The sequence below is a fragment of the Pezoporus wallicus genome, unplaced genomic scaffold, assembly GCF_028554395.1.
Source record: "Pezoporus wallicus isolate ANWC-B61680 ecotype Strahan unplaced genomic scaffold, APGP_CSIRO_Pwel_v1 contig_4722, whole genome shotgun sequence".
Lineage (NCBI taxonomy): Eukaryota > Metazoa > Chordata > Aves > Psittaciformes > Psittacidae > Pezoporus > Pezoporus wallicus.
In genome coordinates this window covers 79,759-105,215 of record NW_026641840.1, presented here as the reverse complement: position 1 = coordinate 105,215, position 25,457 = coordinate 79,759, and the positions used below count along the sequence as shown (strand labels likewise).

At 44.9% G+C, this 25,457-nt stretch overlaps 1 protein-coding gene across 2 annotated transcripts in view; it reads right to left on the bottom strand.

Moving 5' to 3' along the window:
• Nucleotides 1-25,457, bottom strand: part of MKLN1 (muskelin 1) — a 110,450-nt gene that overhangs the window by 81,838 nt on the left and 3,155 nt on the right. Inside the window, exons 1-4 of one of the 2 annotated variants that reach the window (XM_057425543.1) lie at nt 10,926-11,085; nt 10,775-10,844; nt 2,123-2,265; nt 653-741 (exon numbers count right to left, since the gene is read on the bottom strand). In XM_057425543.1, coding sequence (XP_057281526.1) covers nt 653-741; nt 2,123-2,265; nt 10,775-10,844; nt 10,926-10,927 — 304 coding nt within the window. In that variant the 5' untranslated portion in view covers nt 10,928-11,085. Of the gene's footprint in view, nt 1-652; nt 742-2,122; nt 2,266-10,774; nt 10,845-10,925; nt 11,086-25,457 lie in introns of those variants that run through there. The other variant, XM_057425542.1, reaches the window with a different exon arrangement.

The following is a 25,457-nucleotide window of genomic DNA, read 5'->3' as shown; positions in this document are numbered from 1 at the left end:
AACAGCTGAAATGCTCTAAATTCTTGGATTAAATCCACTGATGGTCACTGTAAGGCTCTTGTTCTCGCTGGACTGCGTGAAGCAAAGAAGAGAGCTCCCTACCCGCTCCCATCACAGGTCACAGCAACCTGCCTTCATCAGCTCCACCAGAGAAACAACACTAGACAGCATTTCTTTGCCCCGGATGTCATCTTTAGTCACAGATTAGACATAACTATTAGAGTACTAGGAAGAGAACAAGGAAGGCTTTTGCTGTTGCTCTATGTGTTGTGAGAGTGTCTGAGAGTAAGAGTTCAACCTGTTTCAAGCTCTAGGGCTGCCACTTGTACCAGTATTTTATGATTTATTTAAAGCTCTAGATAGCAATTTCTAGTAGGACAGAAACAGCTTCTCCAGCAACTAGTTGACTCAACAGCTCTGTTTCTGACAATGACTGTATTTCACTTTCATTCCCCAGGACTTATATTATGAAGCTGTTATTTCTTATTAACAGGACTTCACTAGGTTCCCATCTAACCAGCCTAAAAGATCATGAAATGGAACAGCTCTTGTGGATACTTTGCCTGAGTACAATGAAGTCACAAGTGCCAAGATCGGCACAAGTATAAGAAGAGATTAATTTCTACTCAGAATGCTGAAAAAATGCATTTACCTATCTTAATGAATCGACAGGGGAACATCTGTTCATCAATTTTATGCTTCAAGGTGAATGTTTCTTTGTTATAATCATTCTTTAAGCCACTGTGGGAAAAAATAAATAAGGTTACTAAATCTTACCTTGTATTTTAGAACTAGCTAATAAATGCAATCTAGGTCATGCCTGAAATGGTTCACGTTACTATGAATCATAAGTATGCATGCTGGACCAATGCCTGGATTCCTCTCCACCACCTTTTATCTCCCTGGAACATCTCCACCTCCTTCTATCCCCTGAGCACTGGGGAGTGGGTTTAGGAGGGCGCTGACACGGGATCAATGCTGCTCATCTGTGCCTGTCACCCTATGACTTCAGGAAGGGATCTGCCTCAACCGCGCTGTCAAGAGGGGGGATGGATCAGCTCTCTGTTACCACACCACCAAAGCGCTTTGTGAGCCATTGATGGGCTCTACTTTCTAAAAACATCAAATATTTAGTGTCATTTATCAAAAAGCTTAAGGATTTTTACTGAAGATACAAGTGCAGGACCCAAAATATGGATTTGTATTCAACTTCAGTACAAGTGACATGACATTAGGTCTCAAAAATCACTATTCTAGCAGCAATGAAGTCAAACTGCAAGGCTGGGCTATCTAAAGAGGGCAAAAGGGTGGGAAGGGTTGTGCCTAGTTTCCATGTGGTCTTGAAGGACTCCTGCAACAAAGAACTTATATTTTTCCACGGCTATTCCACTCGACTACAGATGATGTACACCCATACGTTCCCTGGAGGTGGACTTTCCTTCTGTTGGCCTCCAAAAATAGACTGCTTCTTGCTATTCATTTCTCCTGTATTCCTAAGACATTTCAATATGATTCCTCTTTCTTCTCCTCAAGAAGGCCTTTGTCAATTTACATTAGCAACTCCTCAGCTCTGGATATCTGGAATAACCAAAAGGTATTTTCTTTAGGCCCCTATCAGTGCAACTATCAAACTAAACACAGGAAAACACAGCTTTTCCATCTGCTTATTTAATGTATTTACCCATTAGAAGACAGGCAGAGCAGCTGACTAGTTCAGGCCCTCTCAGCTGCAATGAGGTTCTTGACATAAGCAGGTTTTTCAGGCTTTTAAAAGCTACTTTAAGTTACCCACACCTGAGGAATCATTTCTCTTGTGCCTGAAGCACACAGAAGAAAAGAATCACAACCCAGCAACATCATACCCTGCTCTCAGCTCTTCCAAGTCTCCAAGAATTTGCTCTCCACAAATCCTCTGTGGTTAGAGCAGGATAAGGAAGGCTTCCTGGAGCAAGTGTTGGGGATTGCTGCTCTCTGACCTGCCCATAAACACAAGGATAACTAACTGCAGGATCACAACCACAGCTCTATTACACAGTGAGCTATGTGTCTGCTGAGGTGTGAAGGGAAAAAACCTTTTGGTCCAGCCTTTATGATTCTCACAGCTGACAAAATCCCATCTTACCTGGATAAGAGATCTGTCATATTTTCCTCATTCATTCCACCAAAGACTTTAAACTTCTTTAAATTGCAGACATGTGTTTTCTCGTATTTGCCAAATGTGATGCTCTGGACTATGGCAGGTCTTTCAAGTTTCAGAATCAAATACTGTGGAAGAGAGAACAGTGAGTTTTAATAGTAAAGTCAAGGCTGCAAAACACACTGAGGGAGAAGCATTACAGCCTTCAAACACTCAGTTTCCAGAGCCACAGAATGAAAGCTATGGTGATTCCTCCCCATTATCATATTTTCTCTTGGGATTAAACAAAGGGGTTTTTTAGGAATATTACTTTAAAAGCAGTTTATCCAGGAAAAAGATTTGCTTGAACCACCTATACCTACAAAATAGCATTTCTATTCAGGGCTTACATACATTCCTTCAAGTTGGATGCAAGACTTCCTGAAATCTGGCAAATAGGATCAAACTACACAGAGTGATGATTCAAACGCCCACTCCAGCCTGAAATGAAACCTAAACTGAATACACAATTAGATAAATACAGTATGTTCCACATGCTAAGAGAACATCAAATTACTTTTTCCTCTCTGGGCTGACACTATTTAACCACTGAACACAGACCAAGCTTGATGTGGGGCCAGTCTAGGAACTAACTGCTCATTAACCATAGCAAATATACCCAAGCACTTAACAGACAAGAAAGGGGCTTTAGACATGGAATGATGCCTGGAAAAAGTTTTTTACTGTAAGGAAGAAGTTGCCCAGAGAAGCTGTGGCTGCCCCATCCTTGGCAGTGGTCAAGGCCAGGTTGGACAGGGCTTGGAGCAACCTGCTCTAGTGGAAGGCGTTCCTGCCCGTGGCAGGGAGTTGGATCTTTAAAGCCCCTTCCAACCCAAACCAGTCTGGGATTCTATGATGATGTTCTCCCTTGTGAACATTTACTCCCCCCTTAACCAAATGTCCACCGCCCCCCAGTGCATAAACAGTCAGATAATTTCAGGTCCCAGCTATCAGCTTCACCAGCACTGATGGAAGAAAAGCTCTGTTCCACTGGAAAAGGCTGCGTAGAGAAGCACCTGCACCATTCATCAGGAAGCACCAAGCATCAGGTTTATTTAACTTCCCCCTACAAACCAGGTCTTGGAAGGAGCCTGGAGACAGCCTGGTTTGCAGAATACATCGAGTTTTACACCTGCAAACAGTGTGTTTAATTCTCTTGCCTGACTTCTGAGAAAGGACACAACAGCGAAAGGAGGCCAAGTGCAGAATCACAGTTACTCATCCTGCTGGATTTTGTTACAAAACCCTGTGATAAGGGCACAGCACAAGCAGATCAAGCCTGGCAGGACACCTCTCACTGCAGGCACTGCTGGTGGCCCTTTCCTCCAAGCAGCAGCACTGCCAAACCAGACACGATATGGGATTTTCAGTCTTTTATCTACATTAACTAGGGGATCTGCATGCACGCAGATGCTTTCTGTGGTTCCTGAGAAGAAACTAGCAAAAAGTGCCATGGGCATCAATCTGCTTGTCCTAAACTGCTCCATCAAGCTGAACGCACAGAGCGTGAGCAGCAGCTCAAGGAGGGGATCCTGCCCCTCTGCTGCAATCTGGGGAGACCCCCCCTGCAGTCCTGATCCAGCTCTGGGGCAGCAGCACAAGAGGGACGTGGAGCTGCTGGAGCGGGTGCAGAGGAGGAAATGGAGATGCTGCGAGGGCTGGAGCAGCTCTGCTCTGGAGCCAGGCTGAGAGAGCTGGGCTGGGTCAGCCCGGAGAAGAGAAGGCTCCTGAAGGGGAGACCTGAGAGCAGCTCCAGTGCCTAAAGGGGCTGCAGGAAAGCTGGAGAGGGGCTTGGGACAAGGGCCTGTAGGGACAGGCCAAGGGGAATGGCTTTAACCTGCCAGAGGGGAGACTGAGCTGAGCTCTTAGGCAGAAGCTCTTCCCTGTGAGGGTGCTGAGGCGCTGGCACAGGGTGCCCAGAGAAGCTGTGGCTGCCCCATCCCTGGCAGTGTTCAAGGCCAGGTTGGGCACAGGGGCTTGGAGCAAGCTGCTCTAGTGGAAGGTGTCCCTGCCCATGGCAGGGGTTGGAACTGGCTGAGCTTTAAGGTCCCTTCCAATACAAACCAGTCTGTCATTCTGTGCTATATATTGCCTCAAGAGCTGCAAACAGCTGGCTGCGTGGAGATTTCTGGACTGCTACCAGGCTTTTACATGTGTCAGACTATTCTCTATAGCTCTGAAAGATGTGATACCAGTGTACATAAAATCAAGTGATTTACTCAACCTGGAGAGAACAAGTCTAGATATTTCAGACATACCCCAAGCTATTTGACACTCTTCCATCCTATTTCTATAAGCAACATCAGTATGTTTCATTGCCCAGTAGTCATGAAGCATTCTAAAAACCCAGACTTATCAGCTGAAGTGTTTGCTCATTAGAAGCCTGGCACAGACACGAATGGGAGTAACTGCACTAAAACCTCAGCCGCAAATTACAACACTTACAAAGATGCTACAAAACATTAGGAGAGTAAAACTTCTGCTTTATGATTAAACACATTGGGAAGTGAAGGTGCCCAAAGAGCAGAGCAAGTCATGTATGGCACCTTAACAGCTTGTTAGGGTACACACCCCAACACCAACAAGCAAATCCAGCCCTGTCACACAGGCAGCTGCAGCCAACTGCAAGCTCATATGAAGCTCTAGTATGTGCTACTATTTGATGACAACCATGTGCAGTGCTTCTGCATCACACAACAGAGTGTAAGTTTTATTAATGGACTTTAAATTAGTTCCTGATACCATTGACACAGCAGGATGTAAATCAAGAGAAGGAAAACTGGTCTTCTCAGATGCAGAACTGAAACCAGTTGTTTGAACAGTGCCACTAACTTTAGACATACGCTCTTCAACTGGGCAGAACTTACATCTCCACATCAAACAGACTGGTTCAGACTTCAAACTGCACCTTGCAAGCTGCAAGTGCAATTAAAGTCACACTGAATTCTATTCATTCTCTGTTCTGCTCACATAATTAATTAGGGAGGAGTGAAACTTGTGTTGAATGTAAAGATAAAACCACAAACCAACAAAATAACTGGGGCTGCTGCACAAACCTACCCGCTGCCTTTGTAATGAAGCCCCTTTTGTTCACCACAGTATTAATCAAGCCACCCAGGGAAGTTCAGTGCTGTTCTGTGTTCAGTCTTCCAAGTCAGACCATCACTGGAGCCACCAGGATAAGCATTTATGACAGGTCTGCAGCGTTACCAGCTTCACACTTCCTATGTAAGCCTAGAACTAGTTTATAAATAGACCCATCAGCCCTCTTCTGCCTGAATAGGTTACTACATAACAGGTTTGTTATTAAATATATAGTTTCTGGGTCATTCTATTTTTGACTGGAGAAAGATATCTAGTTTAATAAACAGAAAAGCAGCTGTCATCTCTTTTTCTTATCCCTGGCACTCATTCATAACCAACTGGTGGCTTTCAGGGCCACAGGAATTATTTAACTCTCCCATACCCATAAAGTTAGGGAAACCCTTTGCTAAATATAGTCACATGGCAGCATTTCAAGTGGCCAGACTTCCACTTTCAGTTCCCTTCCCTTTTCAAAGGGGTTTAATAGGGACTCTGCCACATTTACTGCCAAGCATGTGCCTTTGTTGAGCTACTGAACACATTCTCAGATTCTTTCCTATGTCCTTCTGATTTGTGCTCATCCCAGCAAGGGAATGCTCTAAAAGACAAGGTGCCTGGAAGGTTTCACTCAGGAAGGGAATAAATCAACGTTCAGGGACTCACTTACCATAGGATGGGTTGGAAAGGACCTTAAGATCATCCAGTTCCAACCCCCTACCATGGGCATGGACACCTCACACTAAACCATGTCACCCAAGGCTCTGTCCAACCTGGCCTTGAACACCAACAGGGATGGAGCATTTACCATTTCCCTGGGCAACCTCTTCCAGGGCTTCAGCACTCTCACAGTAAAGAACTTGTTCCTTTTATCTAACCTGAACTTCCCCTGTTTCAGTTCGAACCCATCACCCCTTGTCCTATTGCTACAGGCCCTGATGAAGAGTCTCTTTCCAGCATCCTTGTAGCCCCCTTCAGACACTGGAAGCTGCTCTGAGGTCTCCACACAGCCTTCTTACCATCCTCATGGCCTCCTCTGGACTTGTTCCAACAGTTCCATGTCCTCTTTATGTTGAGGACACCAGAACTGTACACAGTGCTACAAGTGGGGTTTCACAGAGCAGAGTAGAGGGGCAGGAGCACCTCCATGACCTGCTGGTCACGCTCCTTTTGATGCAGCCCAACACATGGTCTGTATCTGGGCTGCGAGCTCACACTGAAGCCGGCTCTTGTTCACTTTCTCATCAACCTAGTATTTTTACCTCTAAGCCAGCACAGCACCTACCCCTCAGCAGGGAATTACTCAACCCTTCCACGAAGGTGAGACACTGATGGGTCAAACAGCAGCAACGATGGCTGCAAAGGTTCCAGTGAACACCACTGACACTAGTCCTCGTGTTGTGTCTTAGCCCACAGGTCAGCCAACACAGCTGGGAACAAGGAGCACTTTATTAGCCCAAGTTTTAGTTCACTTCCTGTCCTGGACTGTTAAAGCCACCCACTTGTTTTGTGTCACCACAAAAGTGAACAGTTCTGATGCCAACACCCGAACTATAAAACACTTTGAACCGCCGTGTTCCATAGAAAAAAACATGTTTACTCTGGGGAGTAAAAGTTACGTGCACAGATCAGACCCCTGGATGTAGCCAACCTCTAACAAAGCAACTCATTTCCCAACTTCTCAACCACACTTACATAGAACCATAGAATAGTTAGGGCTGGAAAGGGCCTTAAGATCATCCACTTCCAAACCCCTGCCATGGGCAGGGACACCTCACACTAAACCATATCACCCAATGCTTTGCCCAACCTGCCCTTGAACACCACCAGGGATGGAGCATTCACAACCTCCCTGGGCAACCCATTCCAGTGCCTCACCACCCTCACAGGAAAGAATTTCCTCCTTATAGCCAATCTAAACTTCCTCTGTTTCAGTTTGAACCCATCACCCCTTGTCCTGTCACTACAGTCCCTAATGAAGAGTCCCTCCCCACCATCCCTATAGGCCCCCTTCAGATACTGGAAGGCTGCTCGGAGGTCTCCACGCAGCCTTCTCTTCTCCAGCCTGAACAGCCCCAACTTCCTCAGCCTGTCTTCATACAGGAGGTGCTCCAGTCCCCTGATCATCCTCGTGGCCTCCTCTGGACTTGTTCCAACAGTTCCATGTCCTTTTTATGTTGAGGACACCAGAACTGCACACAATGCTCCAGGTGAGGTCTCACGAGAGCAGAGCAGAGGAGCAGGATCACCTCCTTCGACCTGCTGGTCACGCTCCTTTGGATGCGGCCCAGGATACGGTTGCTTTCTGGGCTGCGAGCGCACACTGAAGCCGGCTCATGTTCATTTTCTGATGGACCAGCACCCCCAAGTCCTTCTCCTTGGGCTGCTCTGAATCTCTTCTCTGCCCAACCTGTAGCTGTGCCTGGGATTGCTCCGACCCAGGTGTAGGACCTTGCACTTGGCATGGTTAAACCTCATGAGGTTGGCATCAGCCCACCTCACAAGCGTGTCGAGGTCCCTCTGGATGGCATTCCTTCCCTCCAGCGGATCAACAGAACCACACAGCTCAGTGTCATCGGCAAACTTGCTGAGGGCGCACTCAGCAGTTCAATTACAATTCAATCCCCACTATTTCAACCAAAGATTCCCAAGCTAAGAATCCACTTTAAGAACATCAGCATCTGCAAGAATGAGGAAGCAGAAAACCTGCATAAAGTTTAACCTACATTAAAATGTGGCAGTTTTTCAATGGTCAAGGTGCAAACACTCGCTGCTTTGAGCAAAATGCACCCAAAACTGAAGTTCTTTTGTGAACTGTGAGGCAACACAGTTTGGAACTCTGTACACATTAAAAACAACTGCATTCTCTGCACACCACACTTTATAAACTGCAACTCCCTGATCCCTCTTTCAGTTAACTTTTCAACAGAGAAGTTTACACTGTAAAGAAATGCTTTACATGAATAATTAAACTCTCAGGTTAGAAGCACAAGAATGAGCTGAAGTACACATTGGAGACACTGCAAATACACCATCACACTCAGAGCTCAGGACTGGGTTTGCTGAATTCATGAGCAACGACACAGCACTTCATATTCTCACTGCTGGAGACAGAGGCTGAGGCAGGAGGAATTCAGCATTTTCCACTCAGGCAGGCAGGTTTTCTGTTGGCTTTGTCTTTTAACACTTAATAAAACTCAACTATTGTCTTGCAAAATCTCAGTCACCATTACAAAGAGGAACATTTTGCAAGTCTGATGAAAGGACCTCAAATCTGGACACCTCACATACACACATATACATATGTAGGTTGATCTGAGATACACAGGTAGATACATATGATAATGTTAATTCATCTCTACACTAAAGCTTGGTTTCAATGACTTGCTCAGTATGTGGCGCAGTGCCCATTTCTCAAGGGTTGGACTCAATAGCTCTGCAAAAGCATCTTCATTCAGGCTATGACCAATACACATACACTCTGCTCTGCTCTCATGAGACCCCACTTGAAGCAGTGTATGCAGTTCTGGTGTCTTCAACATAAGGACATGGAGCTGTTGGAACAAGTCCAGAGGAGGCCACAAGGATGATCAGGGGCTGGAGCACCTCCTGTATGGAGACAGGCTGAGGAAGTTGGGGCTGTTCAGGCTGGAGAAGAGAAGGCTGCGTGGAGACCTCAGAGCAGCTTCCAGTGTCTGAAGAGGGACTCTTCATCAGGAACTGCAGTAGGCTGCCCAAAGAAGTGGTAAATGCTCCATCCCTGGCAGTGTTCAAGGCCAGGCTGGACAAAGCCTTTGGCAACACAGTCTAGCATGAGGTGTTCCTACCCATGGCAGGGGATTGGAACTGGATGATCTTAAGGTCCTTTCCAACCCATTCTATGATTCTGTGAAACCTGTTGGAAGACATCTCTAACAAGCTCACGTGGTTTGTACAGGAGTCCACCACTCTAATCGCTCCCTGATTCATCTACATGTCTGACTGTAACTTGTATCACTGCTTGTGAGCTTTAAGCATAGACTGGGAATATTCTAAAGCACCCAGTTACAAGAGATGAATTCCCATGCTAGAATCAGGTTTTTAAAAGCACAAAATATTCAGGATGGCTTAGAAAAATCAAAGAGCAACTTTGAGCCACAACTAAAAGCACCTCAGATGAAGAACCCACTCAAAAGCTGTGCCACAAGCCAACCTTGCTTTGTGAACAAGAAAGCCCTAAGGAAAACATGTGCTTCCTGCATGAAAGGAGTAAAGGATGGCACAGACTGGGATACAGTATATGCTCAATGCCTATTACACTCCAGTCAATAGTTCCTAGATAGGCCAAAACTGCTCAAGGTTATGGATTAAATTCCTATGCTGTTTATCAAAAAATATATATATAAATCAAATTAAAACAGCAGTAGATGCACAGAGGATCAAAATTAAGCCTCCACAAGTAGGTTTATGAAACATGTAAATGGAACCAATAGGGGAGTTTTCCATCTCCTCCTAAGAAAACCTCACTTTTAGAGACACAACAGTATAGAAACCTCATCAGGAACATCAAGACAAAAGCTTTGCAGCTAGATGACACGAGCTGCTGCTATAAGGAAGCCACCAGTCCAGACTATAGATTCTTAATACACTTTCAAAACAAAGCAGTAAGATTTACCTACACAGATACTCTGTGAGACTTGACTCACGAGGAATACCTGGATTAAGTAAGCAGTTAAGCAAAAGAACTTTGCATGAGAGGGATAAATACTTTGCATCAGTGTTTCAAACATAAGTATCTAGAATAAGCAGCATTCAAGGCCAGGCTGGACGAGGCTTGCAGCAAGCTGCTCCAGTGGAAGGTGTCCCTGCCCATGGCAGGGGGATGGAACTGAGTGAGCTTTAAGGTCCCTTCCAACCCAGTCCAGTCTGGGATTCCCAAACAGCACCAGAGGAATAAAGTACAGAACTAGCATAAAGAGAATGATAACACATCTACTGGAGGGAAAAAAAATAAGTAAAAGGATAATCATTTTTTCTGGATAATCTAATTAATAGTGGCAAAGCAAATTAGAGGCTAAAAATCAATACAAATCTTACTTCAATGAACAGAAGAGGCGACATTCAAATCTCTTTAAACAGAGTCTACATTTCTAAATGTGCTATTAGGAGAAACAAACACAAGCTCTTTAGATCCAGGACTGAAGGCCAGGAATCTCCAGCAGCTTCCAGCAGCACTGACAAAGGGGGACCCACACGCCTCATTAGCAGCTTAATCCAACCATAAGGTAGACAATTTCCAGCATGACTGCTATTGTCAAGGATGAAACATGAAATGTCCCTCCCAAAACCCAAGTATTTGGTGAAAGATTCCAAATAAATAGCTGGAAATGTAAATACCTCATGTAGCAACAACCTGTATTTGAGAGAGAGAAGGTAGCCCCTAAAGGCTGTCAATATAAATAGGAGCAGCCTAATGAGAATTCCAGTCTAGATCAAGCTGTACAACGACTACAGAGTTGCAGAGATTCAGATGCTTACCTGGGGAGGGTAATTGCTTTCTGAAGACCATCTTGAGGATTGATCATTGGGCTTATCCACCAAGATATTCCTAAAAGAAAAAAACAAGAAGCCAGAAGTCACTTAAGGAACAGCCACAGTGTATTTGAATCTCCAATAAGACATATCATACATGCAGCTCAGTAATATTGGAACTGGATGATCTTAAGGTCCTTTCCAACCCTATGATTCTATGATTCTCATGCAACTACCTACATCTCTGGGCAGAGACTAAGGTTCTCCTCTCTTATTAGAGGTTTTCTACATTGCCGTTTTACAGGACCCATCAAAATCCGCCTCCAAACCCTTGTGGTTGTGAAATGCAGCTCCGCATTGCAAAATCAAAGCCAAATTGTGAAATCAATGTAAACCAGATGAATTGACGTAGGCTCCAGTCCCCAGCAACGTGGAAAAAATGGGCTCATTCACCTCAGTGGGAGAAGAACTTTTCACTAAGGTTAATGATGAACAGTAAAACGGTTTTGAAAGCCAAACACTGTTCTTTACTAGACAGGCGAGACTGGAACGAAGAGAGGCCTGCAAACATACTTAAGAGCGTGGAAGATGACCATCCAACTCACGCCAACTTTTAACAAGTATTTTTCATGTGAGCTACAAGCCTAGAACAACAAAACAAGAGAAGTCCAACTCTTCAACCCAGCAAAAACACCTCTGAGTTGCTTTCTTACAAGTTCAGGTAACAAACGTGAATTCAGAATAGGTTTCTTGGCTAAAATGAAACGCATTCATTTTAGAAGGATGTGAAGATGTTGGAGCAAGTCCAGAGGAGGCCACAAGGATGATCAGGGGTTGAAGCACTTCCCATATGGAGACAGGATGAGAAAGTTGGGGCTGTTCAGCCTGGAGAAGAGAAGCTGCGTGGAGACCTCAGAGCAGCTTCCAGTGTCTGAAGGGGGCTACAAGGATGCTGGAGAGAGACTCTTCATCAGGGACTGTAGTGACAGGACAAGGGGTGATGGGTTCAAATTGAAACAGGGGAAGCTCAGGTTAGATATAAGGAAGAAGCTCTTTACTGTGAGGGTGGTGAGGCACTGGCACAGGGGGCCCACAGAAGCGATAAATGCTCCATCCCTGACAGTATTCAAGGCCAAGATGGAGTCTTTGGTGGTTTAGTGGGAGGTGTCCCTGCCCATGGTAGCAGGGTTGGAACTGGATGATCTTAAGGTCCTTTCCAACCCAAACCATTCTACGATTCATCACAACAGTCACATGAGGGCTCTGCCTTTCCCTCTCCTATAACCATGTGGCAAAGCCTACCTCAAAGATTAAACTAATATATATATATAAAAACTAATTTATATCTATAATTATGGGAGGGGTAGTGAAGCATCACCTGCTGGACAAGGCTTAGGGGCTCTACCCCCTCCAACTAACAAACTTGCCAGCTCATAAAACTTATGTAGCAAGAAGGAAGCTGTCATCAAAGGCCTTATGCCATCTCCATCTGCTGTGTAGGAGGAAAAGAACACGAGCATCTGGATTACTGTAAAGAACTGGAGGAAAAAGTGCTCATATAAAAGCTCAGAAGGGAAACAGGTGAAGTCAGAGGCTGAGCATTAACAGACAGAGTTATTAGCTCGCTCTTTCCACACTGGGCAGACCAGGATCACCACAGTAGCAACAGTATCCAAGCAGTCCTGTGCTGTGACAAGGGGGAGAGCAAGGAGCCGGAGCAAGGTGGCCCAAAATAATACACACACATTGAGAGCTGGCTGAGATGTGTCAGGATATTTATACAGCGCAGAAACAAAACTCAGGTTCCCTCTCCCTTTAGCTGGTTGCCATCATAGCATGGTGGTTATTATCACAGCCATGCAGCTGGTTTAGTCACGTTTATTCAACACGTTTGAACACTACTCTCTTGCTCTAACGTCATCAAAAAGGGAAACATCACCATTAAACATCATTTCTGTATAATTAAACACCCAGCTACATCTAGTTTGCAGCACACAGAGGCTCAACTCCAAAAGAAAACCTAGCTGCTGTCTTTAGTTGTAACAGGGACAACATGAACCAACCAAGCCAAAGGGAACTGTGCTCCACACTGCATAGACAGGACCCTCAGTGCCATGGGTTAGTGGTGGCCTTGGCAGTGCTGGGCAATGGCTGGACTTGTTGATCTTAAAGATCTTTTCCAAACCATATGATTCGAGGATAAGACACAGATTTCTAATAGGAGTTGCCAGTCTCAAACTAGAAAGTCACCACTAGAAGCCAAAACACACTTGTTTTGAGAACAACCATACCTGCAGCCTCCTATACCACGCCACAGGCAAGGCAAAAGGATGCTTATTAATTTCCCAATACCTTTTAATATCTGGAGAGAGGAAAAACTGCTGTACTTGAAGGAGATCTGGATCATATTAAATAACTTAAGGGACATGAAGGGAGACAGAACCACTATGTGGCTTTTCTCCTTTGTGGAACTTAATCCCAGCACGCAAGAAGACAACTCACCCTACAGAAGAAGTTTTATTTATAATGCTATTACATTTGTTTAAACAACAGATAAGCTCTTCATATGTTGAGCAACATTTGCAGGAATTGGCACTGGTACACGGTCAGATAATGCCCTGCTGAAAGAGGAATTTTATAACTGGGACAGATCCCAAAGATTGTATTTTTAACAGTAGATTTGTTTGCTTCTCCAGGTCAAAGCTCAGTTTGCCACAACTAAAGAGGACCTCAATCAGTACAACTCTTCTGTAAGAGAGAGGAGAGGCACAGGCAGCTCACCAAAAACCAAGGCTGAAAAGCAATTTAAAAGATGAAGATGGCAATGTCAATGGAGTTACAAATGTTTAAAAACACACGGTTTATTATTTTATGAAGATTAAACAAACACTGAAGACAAGTCCATATGTAAAAAGTCCATTTATTGCACTGTTTTAGGGAAATTTATGAGCTTGGAGAAATTCAAGCATTCCAGAAGTCATGAGACAGTAAGAAACAAATGCATATCCTAGTGACAGATGCTGTTTCCCACATAAAGCCCTTGTTGTGGACATCACAAAACTCTCACACAGTACCTGGAGGTCCTGTATTACACCTAGATTAACATCTGAGAAACCTCAGAAAATTCCATTAACTCAATGATTTTCAATGGAATTTTCACAAGGCATTAAAATTTGTAAGCCCTGGAGCTACCACAAGCACCAAATAGTTTTATGCAAGCTTTTCCTGTGAAGAAAAGCAACCCATTAAATGTGGGTTGAGAGAACTCGTAACCATCAACTGCAGATCCAAGATCTAGTCTAGCATCGATCTACACTGCCAAGAGGGACCATTCCATCCCCTCATGCCTGATCCTCCCTCTCCTCACACCTATAATAAAGAGCAGCATAAATAACTCCTTTAGTCAGATCTGCTCCAATTCAGCTTCCTACTGGCGCCAGCACAAAAGGACAAGGAAAGGATGAGCAGCTGGATCTGGATGAGGGGTTCAGAGAGAACACCCAATCTCCAACACTGGCTGGTAGCTACTGAGGAACTTAGATGTCATGGTAGTTCTGCTACTCTGTGGCCACCAAATGCTGCACTAAATGCTAAGCAGAAGGAGCTGTTTTATTTGCAGCACAAACAATACCACGTCCAGAGGCACTAATGTGCCTTAAATTCATAACCCAGCTTCCTTCCCAGCTATTAGTAGCTAAGCCTTTCTTGTAAGCATTCCCATTGCTAAGTAGAAGTGGCTGTCTTATGGAGAAAGCCCTCCTGGCAGACCACAGTGGAAGTTTCTTTCTTCCCCTGCAGACACCGGTCTTGCAACTGCTGGAAGATCATTTCTCCTTTTGCCAACCCAGAAACCATCACATCCGCTGTACCAACTGCTCTCTGTTGGAGCTGGAGAGATGTCCCCCCCCTTGATGCTACCAGAGGCCCTCTCTCTGTGCAAACAGCTCTGTGGTTTCAGGCATGACGGTCCCTATGGGGGAGTTATTCTCTGTTTCAGTGGGGATGGGAGGAATAAGATAACTTTGCAGAAAACACTCGAAATAAGGTTTAAGGCTGCTATAATTTGCATCTAACCTAAATATTTTCATGAAGCTGCTGCTCAAGAAACCCATGACTTTAGGAACAAGTCCTTCAGAATAAACAAATCCAAAACACCAGCTTTGCTTGGTACATTCAAAGTGCTCTTCAGAGAGCAGCTGTGCAGAAAAGAGCCCACACGGCTCTGAGAGGACTTGGAACTCAGACACAGCTCGTGGAGAGAAGGAGGTACCATAGCATCACGCTGCATTTGGAATGCAACAAAACCCAGCCTGACTGAAAATGGACAAAGTGCTTCCTTTAGGGTTGTCTATGTGATGCTTCCTCATTTTTTCTTACAACCACCCCAAAACAGACCAGCAAGGACACAGCAACTAGAAGGCACTAAAACAATCACTAAACCACTTTACAGAGGGCTGCACGACGTGGTGAACCAACTATTTCAAGTATGTGGAGGCATCACACCAGCCAGTACAAAGTATCAACAACAGAGATACTCCTGCCCAGCCTAAATGACACTGGAATGTACACACAGCCTTAAGCAAGAAAAAACAGGGGGAGAAGGGAGAAAAACCACCAGCAAAAAGCCCAGTTCATGGATCTGGAAAGAACTATGGAATTTTCCCCTCATGCAACTCCCAGACACTTAATGCAACTAATGCTGACTTCAAACCATGTTTTAAAAAGCTCAGTGGGCCACTGGCTCTCTCCTAAAGTAGTACCAAAAAAAAACTTTATAGATTTTGTTATGAAGTTTCTCTCCTTTCTACTGGAAAAGTTCTCTGCTTCAAATGGCCTAAGGACATAAACACATGAACATTTCTTTGTTGAGACGCTAAAACGTGCACAAGTATGCAGTGCACAGATATATTCAGGGAAGAAGGGGGTTTGAGTTTGGTTGTCTTAAAGAAGTCTTAACTATGGGGAGTGAATAAAGAAGTACTTCTTAACCTGTGTTACTGCAGTGCCTGCAGCAGTATCACTGTGTGGTTAAGCAGTAGGTTGGTTTTTAATCAAGGCCTCTGATTATCACTGGGCTGCAGTGATGAGAGGTATCTTAAAAGAACCAAAAGTAAACTTGTCATTGAAAGTAGTAAGTGAGAAACTGGTTTGAACAGTTACATCTACAGAGCTGTGATACGCGGTTTGCTGTCCAATAGAGTCAGCTGTGAGCTGGTGTGTTTCTGTAAGGTGATTTCTAAAGCAGTTTATTTTTCTACATTGCACTTGCTTTGCTATTTTACCTTTGACAGAATCACAGAACTGGCTGGAAAAGCCCTTCAAGCTCATCCAGTCCAACCATTCCCAGCACTGCCAAGGCCACCACTGCCCCATGGCACTGAGGCCTCATCTCCACGCTGTGTGAACATTTGCAGGGACGGTGACTGCAGCCCTGCCCTGGGCAGCCTGTTCCAATGCCTGAGCACCCTCTGGGGCAGGAATTGTTCCTCAGCTCCATCTAAACCTGCCCTGGGGCAGCTTGAGGCCGTTTCCTCTTGTCCCATCCCTTGTTCCTTGGGAGCAGAGCCCAACCCCTCCTGGCTCCATCCTCCTCTCAGGCACTTGGAGGGAGCCATCAGGTCCCCCCTGAGCCTTCTCTTCTCCACACTGAACCCCCCAGGTCCCTCAGCCCTTCCCCATCCCACTTGTGCTCCAGGCCCTGCACCAGCTCCAGTGCCCTTCTCTGGCCCCGCTCCAGCACCTCAATGTCTCTCTTGGAGTGAGGGGCCCAGGTAAATCTATAGTTACCAGATGCATGTACAAAACTGCTGAGGAGCTGGAAGCAAGTTTATAGATGGTTGCAAGATGTAGTGGACCAACTACTTCGAGCACGTGGAGGCATCACACCAGCCAACACAAAGCATCAGCAGAGATACTCCTGCCCAGCCCAAGTAAATGGCAAATCCCATGACAACACAGCATTTAAAACTGAAGAGTTGCACACGTTTTACTCAAGCTTTGTTTCACTAAGCAAGAGGTGCTGCTGCACTTCTCTGCAGCAGGGTTATAGGAAGTCCTGTACTTTAAAAAATGCAAAACACATCAAAACACTGAACCGGGGGGTAAAAATCAAAATCAAATTATACACCCAGAGTCCATCCCATTCCCATGTTTGGCCATTGCTTGTGCTTGTTTTGTCTTGGTGCACTTCACAGCAAGTTAAACTTTACTTTAAGAGCTGTGTTGGGGTCTGCTGAGGTTAGTTTTGCCTCATAACTATGAGGTTAGTTTTGCCTCACAGAATTGCTCTGATTTGGTTCTCATCCATTAGAACAGGCAGATTTATGGGATTTTTACCTTTATAGCACAAATTCTGCAGTAGCTTTTCATCTGTTATTCAAGGCCAGGCTGGACAGAGCCTTGGACAACATGGTCTAGTGTGAGGAGTCCCTGCCCATGGCAGGGGGCTGGAACGGGCTGATCTTAAGGTCCTTTCCAACCCAAACCATTCTGTGATTTACAGTGATCTCAGAAATCACCTTACCAGATCACATCTAACTACACTGGACAACAAAACAGGTATCACTTAGCTTCAGCCTTTGCAAAACAAATTGCTTCTTAATCACAAACCAACACTGCTGCAGCCATTTCCAGTAACACCAGTTAAGAAGTACTTCGGATTCTCTCTCTCCACTCAGTTAAGACGTCTCTAAACAAAATACTTGGATTCCTCAGAGCTTCCTCCTGACACGCCAAGAATTAAATGTCACCAGGAGTGACTAAAACTGCAGCAGGGTGATGAATTCCCAGCAAATCATCAGAGCCTGTGGAATAATTTCCATTCCAGTGACACTCAGCAACCCTAAATCATGGATTAAACTTTTCACTGTATCACAGCGCTGAGCAACCCAAATCCTTCGCAGCGAGAGCTCCCCAGCTCCAGGGTGCTTATAAAAGTGTTAGCACAGAGGAAAAAGAAATCGGAAGAGAATAACCAAAGTCAGGCTTAGTCAGGTATGTTGGTGATCACCGTAACTTCACACATTGCTGATGATCACCAGTCCAAATGTTTAGGGATGATGGTTTAGATGCAACTTAACTGGTGAGTGATGCTGAACCTTTAAGCTTAAAGATTATCAGGTTTGTTCTTTCTCCACACCAGCCTTGGGTTTAAATATAAGAACTGTTACATCACTAAAACTGATCTTTCCCATGTACTTACTGTCTACCTGCTTTTGGAAAAGAAAACAACTTAAAAATGCTGATGTCCTAAGTGAACTCATATTAGTGAATGACTATTCATGCTATAGATACGAATATATTTATTATATATAATAATCACAGACTGGTGTGGGTTGGAAGGGACCTTAAATCTCCTCCAGTTCCAACCCCCCGCCATGAGCAGGGGCACCTTCCACTAGACCAGGTTGCTCCAAGCCCCATCCAACCTGTTATTATACATTCATTATCTGGAATGATTTCTTTTGCTTATCTCATACCCAATGTTCATCTGTACATCTCTAAGACACAACGATGCTTGAAACGCAGCCTTTTCAGCAATGCATAAAGCACTAACACAAGTGACACGGCGTGCACTCAGCTGAGCCTGGATGTGGTTCCAAGAGGTTCCCCGAGCAGAAATAAATCCCTGGCTTAATAACATGCCCAAGAATAGCACAAATTCTACCCTTCAATATTCAAGGGAAAAGTCAAAAGAGATTAAATTCTACAGCTGATTGGACTTGTAGCCAATAGATACAATATTGCAGTAAAATCCGCTGGCAGTTTAAGACATCAGGAGCCACTGCCGCTTTGTAACAAAGTTCATTTTTCATTTTAAGCAAATACCACATCTTGCTGAGGAAATGGTTTAGACGAGGTGTGAGCATTGGGATTTCTACTGCCAGCCAGCACCAGAAAAGCCACTGAACACAGAACTGGTTGGAAGGGACCTTAAAGCTCATCCAGTTCTAACCCCCTGCCACAGGCAGGGACCCCTTCCACTAGAGCAGCTTGCTCCAAGCCCCTGTGTCCAACCTGGCCTTGAACACTGCCAGGGATGGGGCAGCCACAGCTTCTCTGGGCACCCTGGGCCAGCACCTCAGCACCCTCACAGGGAAGAGCTTCTGCCTAAGAGCTCATCTCAGTCTCCCCTCTGGCAGGTTAAAGCCATTCCCCTTGGCCTCTCCCTACAGGCCCTTGGCTAAAGTGATCCACAAATGCTCCATACTGGGGGAATAGAACTGCTCCTCATTTCCAAAATCAGTTTCCTGGAAAGCAACAGCCCCTTCACAAGACGACTAGAGGAAAGCAATACCTAACACATCCATGTAAATCCCCTGTCCTGTATTTTGGAAGTATCACAAGCTCGGTAGAGTATTTTTTTTGACTAACACACATATGGAAGCATTTTACAAAGGAAGTAGATTTGGGTCTTCCATGATTTCACAGCATTCCAACAATGCTCTGACATGCCACAATGTTGGGAATATTTCCACTCAAAAGAGGAATCCACAAAATCAGAGTTGTTATACCTAAAGATGAGGAATTCCTCATGTGAGCCATAACCACAACTTCAATACTCATCGGCACTGTAACTTCTCACTCAGTATCAAGTTCACCCAAAAATGATGCCTGTAAAAGAATGTATGTTTGATAAAGAGACTGAAGCCCCCCCAGGTGCAAAGTAACATCAGGTATTGAGCTTTTGTCCCTAAGAATTCTATGTAAAATGCCTGGTTCCAGGTGGGACAATCTTAACTACATCAACTTTCCTTTCAGGATCAAGGAAGGCTCTGTTACTACCAAGGCAACTCTATCCAGGGAATCCAGAAGACAAAACACTGACCTGGGAAGAGCAAAGAAATATCCTGCCCTTAAGAAATACCCTGTTCCAAAGAAATAAGCCTGTCCTTAAGCACAGGTTATGTGAGGAATTGTGTTACAAGTCAGAAACACTTGTCCCTGGAGCTGCATTATGGAATAATTCCTCATGTTGAGGCAATATACACAATTCCTGCTAAAGAATCCCCCAGTCCCCAAGCCAACATCACTTTCATACTTGGCAGCTTCCAAACCCTGTACCAGAAAGCAGGATTTTTAGGAGACTATATGCAGTAACACGCTGTCCTGAAAGAGCAGGGTATGAACTCATTCAGCAATTCCTTACTCACAGGTCAATTTAATACTCCAAATTTTCTTGTTCCATTTTAACCCCCTGTGTTAAGAGCACCTCTTTACTACCACAATTTCCATACATAGAATAGGTGAGGAAATGAGTATCTAAATAGTTACCATAAGAATCAAATGCTGCTTGATGTATGTACCTAGAGAAAAGCATTCAAAAATACACAGGTCATGTCCTAAGCAGTGTTTTCAGGCACATTCCCACAGCTTGAGAGTGACATTATGAACCCAGGAGTTAGGGGGGAAAAAGGCAGAGAGTGCTGAGGAAAACACCACCAAATCCAAAGTGAGCAGTGGGTAATTTTCCTCCCTTACCAAATCATGCCATTTTCCAGGAACTGCAGAACATGCCAGCAGAGGAGGAGCAAGGGCTAGAAACGGGTTTGCTGGTGCAGTGTGGAGTCAGATACCCAGGCTGCTGTCCTCAACTTAAATATATGGTTGTGCTCCTTGATTTAAATTGATCCAGGAAATAATTCAGCTAACATTATGCATACTGAGTTTCAAGTCATGACTAAAATAGCAGCTTCCTAAGGTAACAAACCACTCTACATCTCCAGCACTCCTTCTTCCCTTTCCAGTAATTTGTATATTATTAAACTCAGACCCAGCTGAACTTGCAGCCCGATGCTGTACACAATTCAACAGACCACAATCAAAAAAGCAAAACTACATTTGGTTCTACAAGTTTATATTAATATGGAACTAAAGTAAGTCAAATACTGGCTTGCTTTGGAAGTCTGGGACATAGAACCACAGAACTGGTTGGGTGGGAAGGGACCTTAAAGCTCATTCAGTTCCAACCGCCTGCCATGGGCAGGGACACCTTCCACTAGAGCAGCTTGCTCCAAGCCCCTGTGTCCAACCTGGCCTTGAACACTGCCAGGGATGGGGCAGCCACAGCTTCTCTGGGCACCCTGGGCCAGCGCCTCAGCACCCTCCCAGGGAAGAGCTTCTGCCTAAGAGCTCATCTCAGTCTCCCCTCTGGCAGGTTAAAGCCATTCCCCTTGGCCTGGCCCTACAGGCCCTTGTCCCAAGCCCCTCTCCAGCTTTCCTGCAGCCCCTTCAGGCACTGGAGCTGCTCTCAGGTCTCCCCTTCAGGAGCCTTCTCTTCTCCAGGCTGACCCAGCCCAGCTCTCTCAGCCTGGCCCCAGAGCAGAGCTGCTCCAACCCTTGCAGCACCTCTGTGGCCTCCTCTGAACTTGGTCCAACAGCTCCACGTCCCTCTTGTGTTGGGGTCCCCAGAGCAGAACACAGAACTGCAGGTGGGAGATCCTGATCTCTAGATAACTGATTCAATGCTGCACACACCACTTAACTTTAACTTAAAAATCACGATCACTTCAAAAAAACAGGGGAGGTGATAAACCCCACAGTGCATTCTAACAGCGACCTGTTAAGAAGATGAACATGCAGAATAAGAAACTATATTCTTTGCCACGAAGAACACAAATCAGACTATACATGTATGAGCAGTACCAACAGTTATCCGAAAGACGCTGTGCTCTGCTTGAAATAGGGTTTTAGCCTTCAAGTAATTAGTAATCAGGAGCTTGAATGCCTTTATTAAACTTTCCAGCTATAAAATCACACAGAGAGCCAATGATCCATAATGTGATGGTGCTAACAGCTCCTAGGAAAATTTTACATTCTTCAAGTTCCCCCAAAATGCCATCCCAGAAGAGGCTGTACACTGGAGTTACACAGGTTCTGCCAGGTTAGGCACACCCGGGAACTAGAGCTATCAGCACTTCACCTTCAGTCTTCTGCCAGGGAACAAAACTCTGCCAAACCTCTCCTATAATGGCTGTTTGAACTGGAGCTTAAAGGAATTTCTTCTCAGACCTCAGCAGTTGAGCTTTTACCTGGGAAGAAAAAGCTGTCGGACTTCGGATGCCAATAACTGCATTCGTGTGCGATTTCTTCACTCCCTCCACCTCCCTGACCTTTTCCTTTCTCTCCACATCCCCTTCTCACACTAGAGAAGCACCTAATACATATTCAACCTGTTGATAACTTGATTTTCTATGGAATTATTTTGCTTTGTAAGCGCTTAATTTCAGGCAAAGTGATGTAGGGAGGGAAGAAAATGCCTGTCGTAACATGAGATCTTATGGATTTCCTCCATGTTTCTGGACAAACAAGTGGGAGAAAACTATTTCCCACTGCACACTGAAAAGGACCAGAAGCAGAAGTGAGAACATTTCTATACACAGGGTTCACCTGAGGTGACAGAGTCCATCAGTTCACTTCACTGGGCAGTGTTTGCACTCCCAGCTCATTTTAGTCAATGTTATTGATCTGCATTGCAAAGACATCATAAACACGTAATTCCAGAGAGCCTGCAGGTGTGCCCTTCATCTTCCCGTGGCTCAAGGGAAAGCAATTACAACATGGCAAGTGAACTGGCTACGTTTAAATGCTCAAGTAAAGCTGTAAATGCTGACTGTTTCAGTTGAAACAACTACATTTGTGCTTGTACGTGCAAAATAAACACCAAAGTCAAGGTTCTACATCTAAATGGAAATCATCACTACCACGTTAATGTAAGAAACCATAAGACATAAGCACTATCACAGGGTGGTCTGGGTTGGAAGGGACCTTAAAGCTCATACAGCACCAACCCCCTGTCACAGGCAGGGACATCTTCCACCAGAGCAGCTTGCTCCAAGCCCTGTCCAAGAGAGAGATCTCATCTCAGTCTCCCCTCTGGCAGGTTCAAGCCATTCCCCTTGGCCTGACCCTATAGGCCCTTGGCCAAAGCCCCTCTCCAGCTTTCCTGCAGCCCCTTTAGGCACTGGAGCTGCTCTAAAGTCTCCCCTTAAGGAGCCTTCTCTTCTCCAGGCTGAACCAGTCCAGCTCTCTCAGCCTGGCTCCAGAGCAGAGCTGCTCCAGCCCTGCTGGATTTTTAGTGTATGGACCATGAGCACAGATCACCCTGCCAGGAAAGTTCTGAAGTGCACTCTGCAGTCCACCATTAGGTCTGGTTTAGACAGCTTGAAACTGCTGAGACCTCAAAAGAAGTATCTTCACCTCACCAAGCAAACAGAGACCAGTATGAGAAAACGGAACAGGAAAAACCAAACCTTTTCATTAGTCATCGCTGATCTCAACTTGAACATGAGGTTCCTTGAGACCTGGCTGCACCTCTAATGAGACTTATGAACCTGAGGCAGCTGAATCATCAGCTTCATGTGGTAGGAGGAGAACCTGAGAATCACATTTCACTAGCCACAAATACACGGTGTTTCCTGTTACAGAAATCACAGAGAACAGCGTAGCTGGAATTCAGGTTATTTTCTGGCTGGCTTTGCAGGGGTGTTTTTAAATCCTGATGGACTTTACCCCAAAAAGTTTGGTATAGATGCTCTCAGCACTTTCTTACTAATGCTTTGCACTACCTTAAAGTTGAAGGCACAGGAGAATACATCTCTGTTTCAGAGTAAACACAACACAGTGGATGTTTGGTTAGACCGGGCAGGAACTTACTGCCACATCCTCTAACTAAAAAGCAAAGGAAACGTTTGCATTCTCATTTTGGAAATGTACAAGGCACTCAGATTTTACGAGCAAAGTATCTTTCACTTCATTTGCTTCCCCTGGTTTGATGGAAATAGAGAAAACTAGCAAAAACTAAGCTATTTTAAGTGTATCGTAACAGGTCAGCTGGATCTTTCTAGGTTCCAGTGTGCTTTCTAGGAAAGAGAAGAGAGGCTCCCAGCCCTCAAGACCTGCTGCAGCACCACTCGAGGTGTCAAAATGGAAAAGCCTGGAGTTACCAAGTCCACAGTGAAACAGATAAAAATGGGTTGCATGAACCCATACCAATTAGAAGGAGGTTGCTAATGGCATTTAGCTATCAGGTGGGAAAACAATCTTGGTTTACATGCTTAATAACAACCTGATCACAAGAAATAATCAAACAAAATAGCAATAAAAATCATAAAGACCAATGTCGGGAACAGCTGATCTTCCTCTATAGAAATATCCCACAGCAAAACCTGAGTGACTCTGAAGGTCTGAGCAACATAAACGGGATGAAGCTTCCCCACAAAGGAACACGAGGATAACACAGCAAAAAGCTCTTGTTAGTCTCTGAAGTGGGATTTCAGCTGCATAAAACAGTGACAGAAGGACCCGAGTGCATCAGCCAACTACAAGATGCCATCAGTCACAAGTCTGACACAAGCACTAGAAACCATGGTCCTGACACACAGCAATTGAGGGGACACGACTGCCATGCACACAGCACAATGCTTCACCTCTTGTTCACCTCAGTTCCAACTGGAGCAGGCACAAAAAGGGGCTATTGAAAAAAGCAGGATATGAAGTGCTTCTGTCAGAATGCAGAGCAATGGCTTTTGGTTCTCTCTGTTACAGAAAATAACCCAAGTTTGAACAATAGTTGTTTTACCTTCTGTGAGTTCTTTATTCCCTCCTTGTCCAAAAACAAGGAGTGACTGAGCTCACTGCTTTCTGTGGAAGGAAAGAGGGGAACAAAGTCCAGGTCTCCCTCAGCATATGTCTAAAGCATATGTACTCACATGAAGTGACTGGGGTGAGGGAATCTATGGGATGATCCTTTGTGAGACATCAGGGAACAACCAACCTCCCACATGGCTCCATTCCTTCAGAGAGGAACCACAGAGAGCCAAAGGAAGGGATGTGACAGAGGAGTCTCAGGCGATGTGCTGGGCTGAACATTCTCCAAGCTGGACAAGCCGAAGCCTCTCCACACACGGCTGCCTCTGCCCAGGCAAAGTGTGTCTGGAAACACCAGATGTTTCAAGAACATATTTCCTCTTGGATCAGTTTGCTTCCCAAAGGCACAACCTACTGAACTAGACGCTAGAACTAGACATGAGAACTAAATCAGCTCTTTGACTTCTACCCGCAGAGCTTTTAAAACAAATACACAAGTCAGTCTTCCTGCTGGTAGCTACCGGCCAAGAGAGGACAACTCCAGCAGTTTGGGTAACAGAGGAATTATTCCTTGGCTGACTCAAGAAGGACAGTCTTCATTTAACGCTTGTAAAGGCTTTGCAAACATGGAGGTAAACTCCAGCACTGGTAAAAGAGCCAGAAACTGGATCCAGCACTAATCCCCTTGTACGACCACCAAACAATAGGAAAGAACCTGGCATTCAACAGAAGAAACTTCTCTGTCAGTGAAAGAAGTGGTTTTCTACAGAGTGATGCCAAACCAGACCATGACCGGAAAGGTCTCTGCAAAACACTTGTGGGTTTCGTGTTTGTTTTGTGTTGGTTGGTTGAGGGGGGTTTTGTTTTAATTAAAAAGAGCAGTTATCAGATGATTTCAGTGTTCTGGAAAGCTTCAGTTTCAGTTCAGCATCACCTAAGCAGATGTGATGGAAGTTACTGGGCATCTCATTTCTCCCCTGGGCAGTGACAATGAAAGCTTTATATTTCATGGCTTTGTTTCACATTTCAAACCACACAACTACTTCAGAAGTGTGCTTAAATTGCACTTAGCTGACAAAGACCACAGCTAATCCACTCTGCT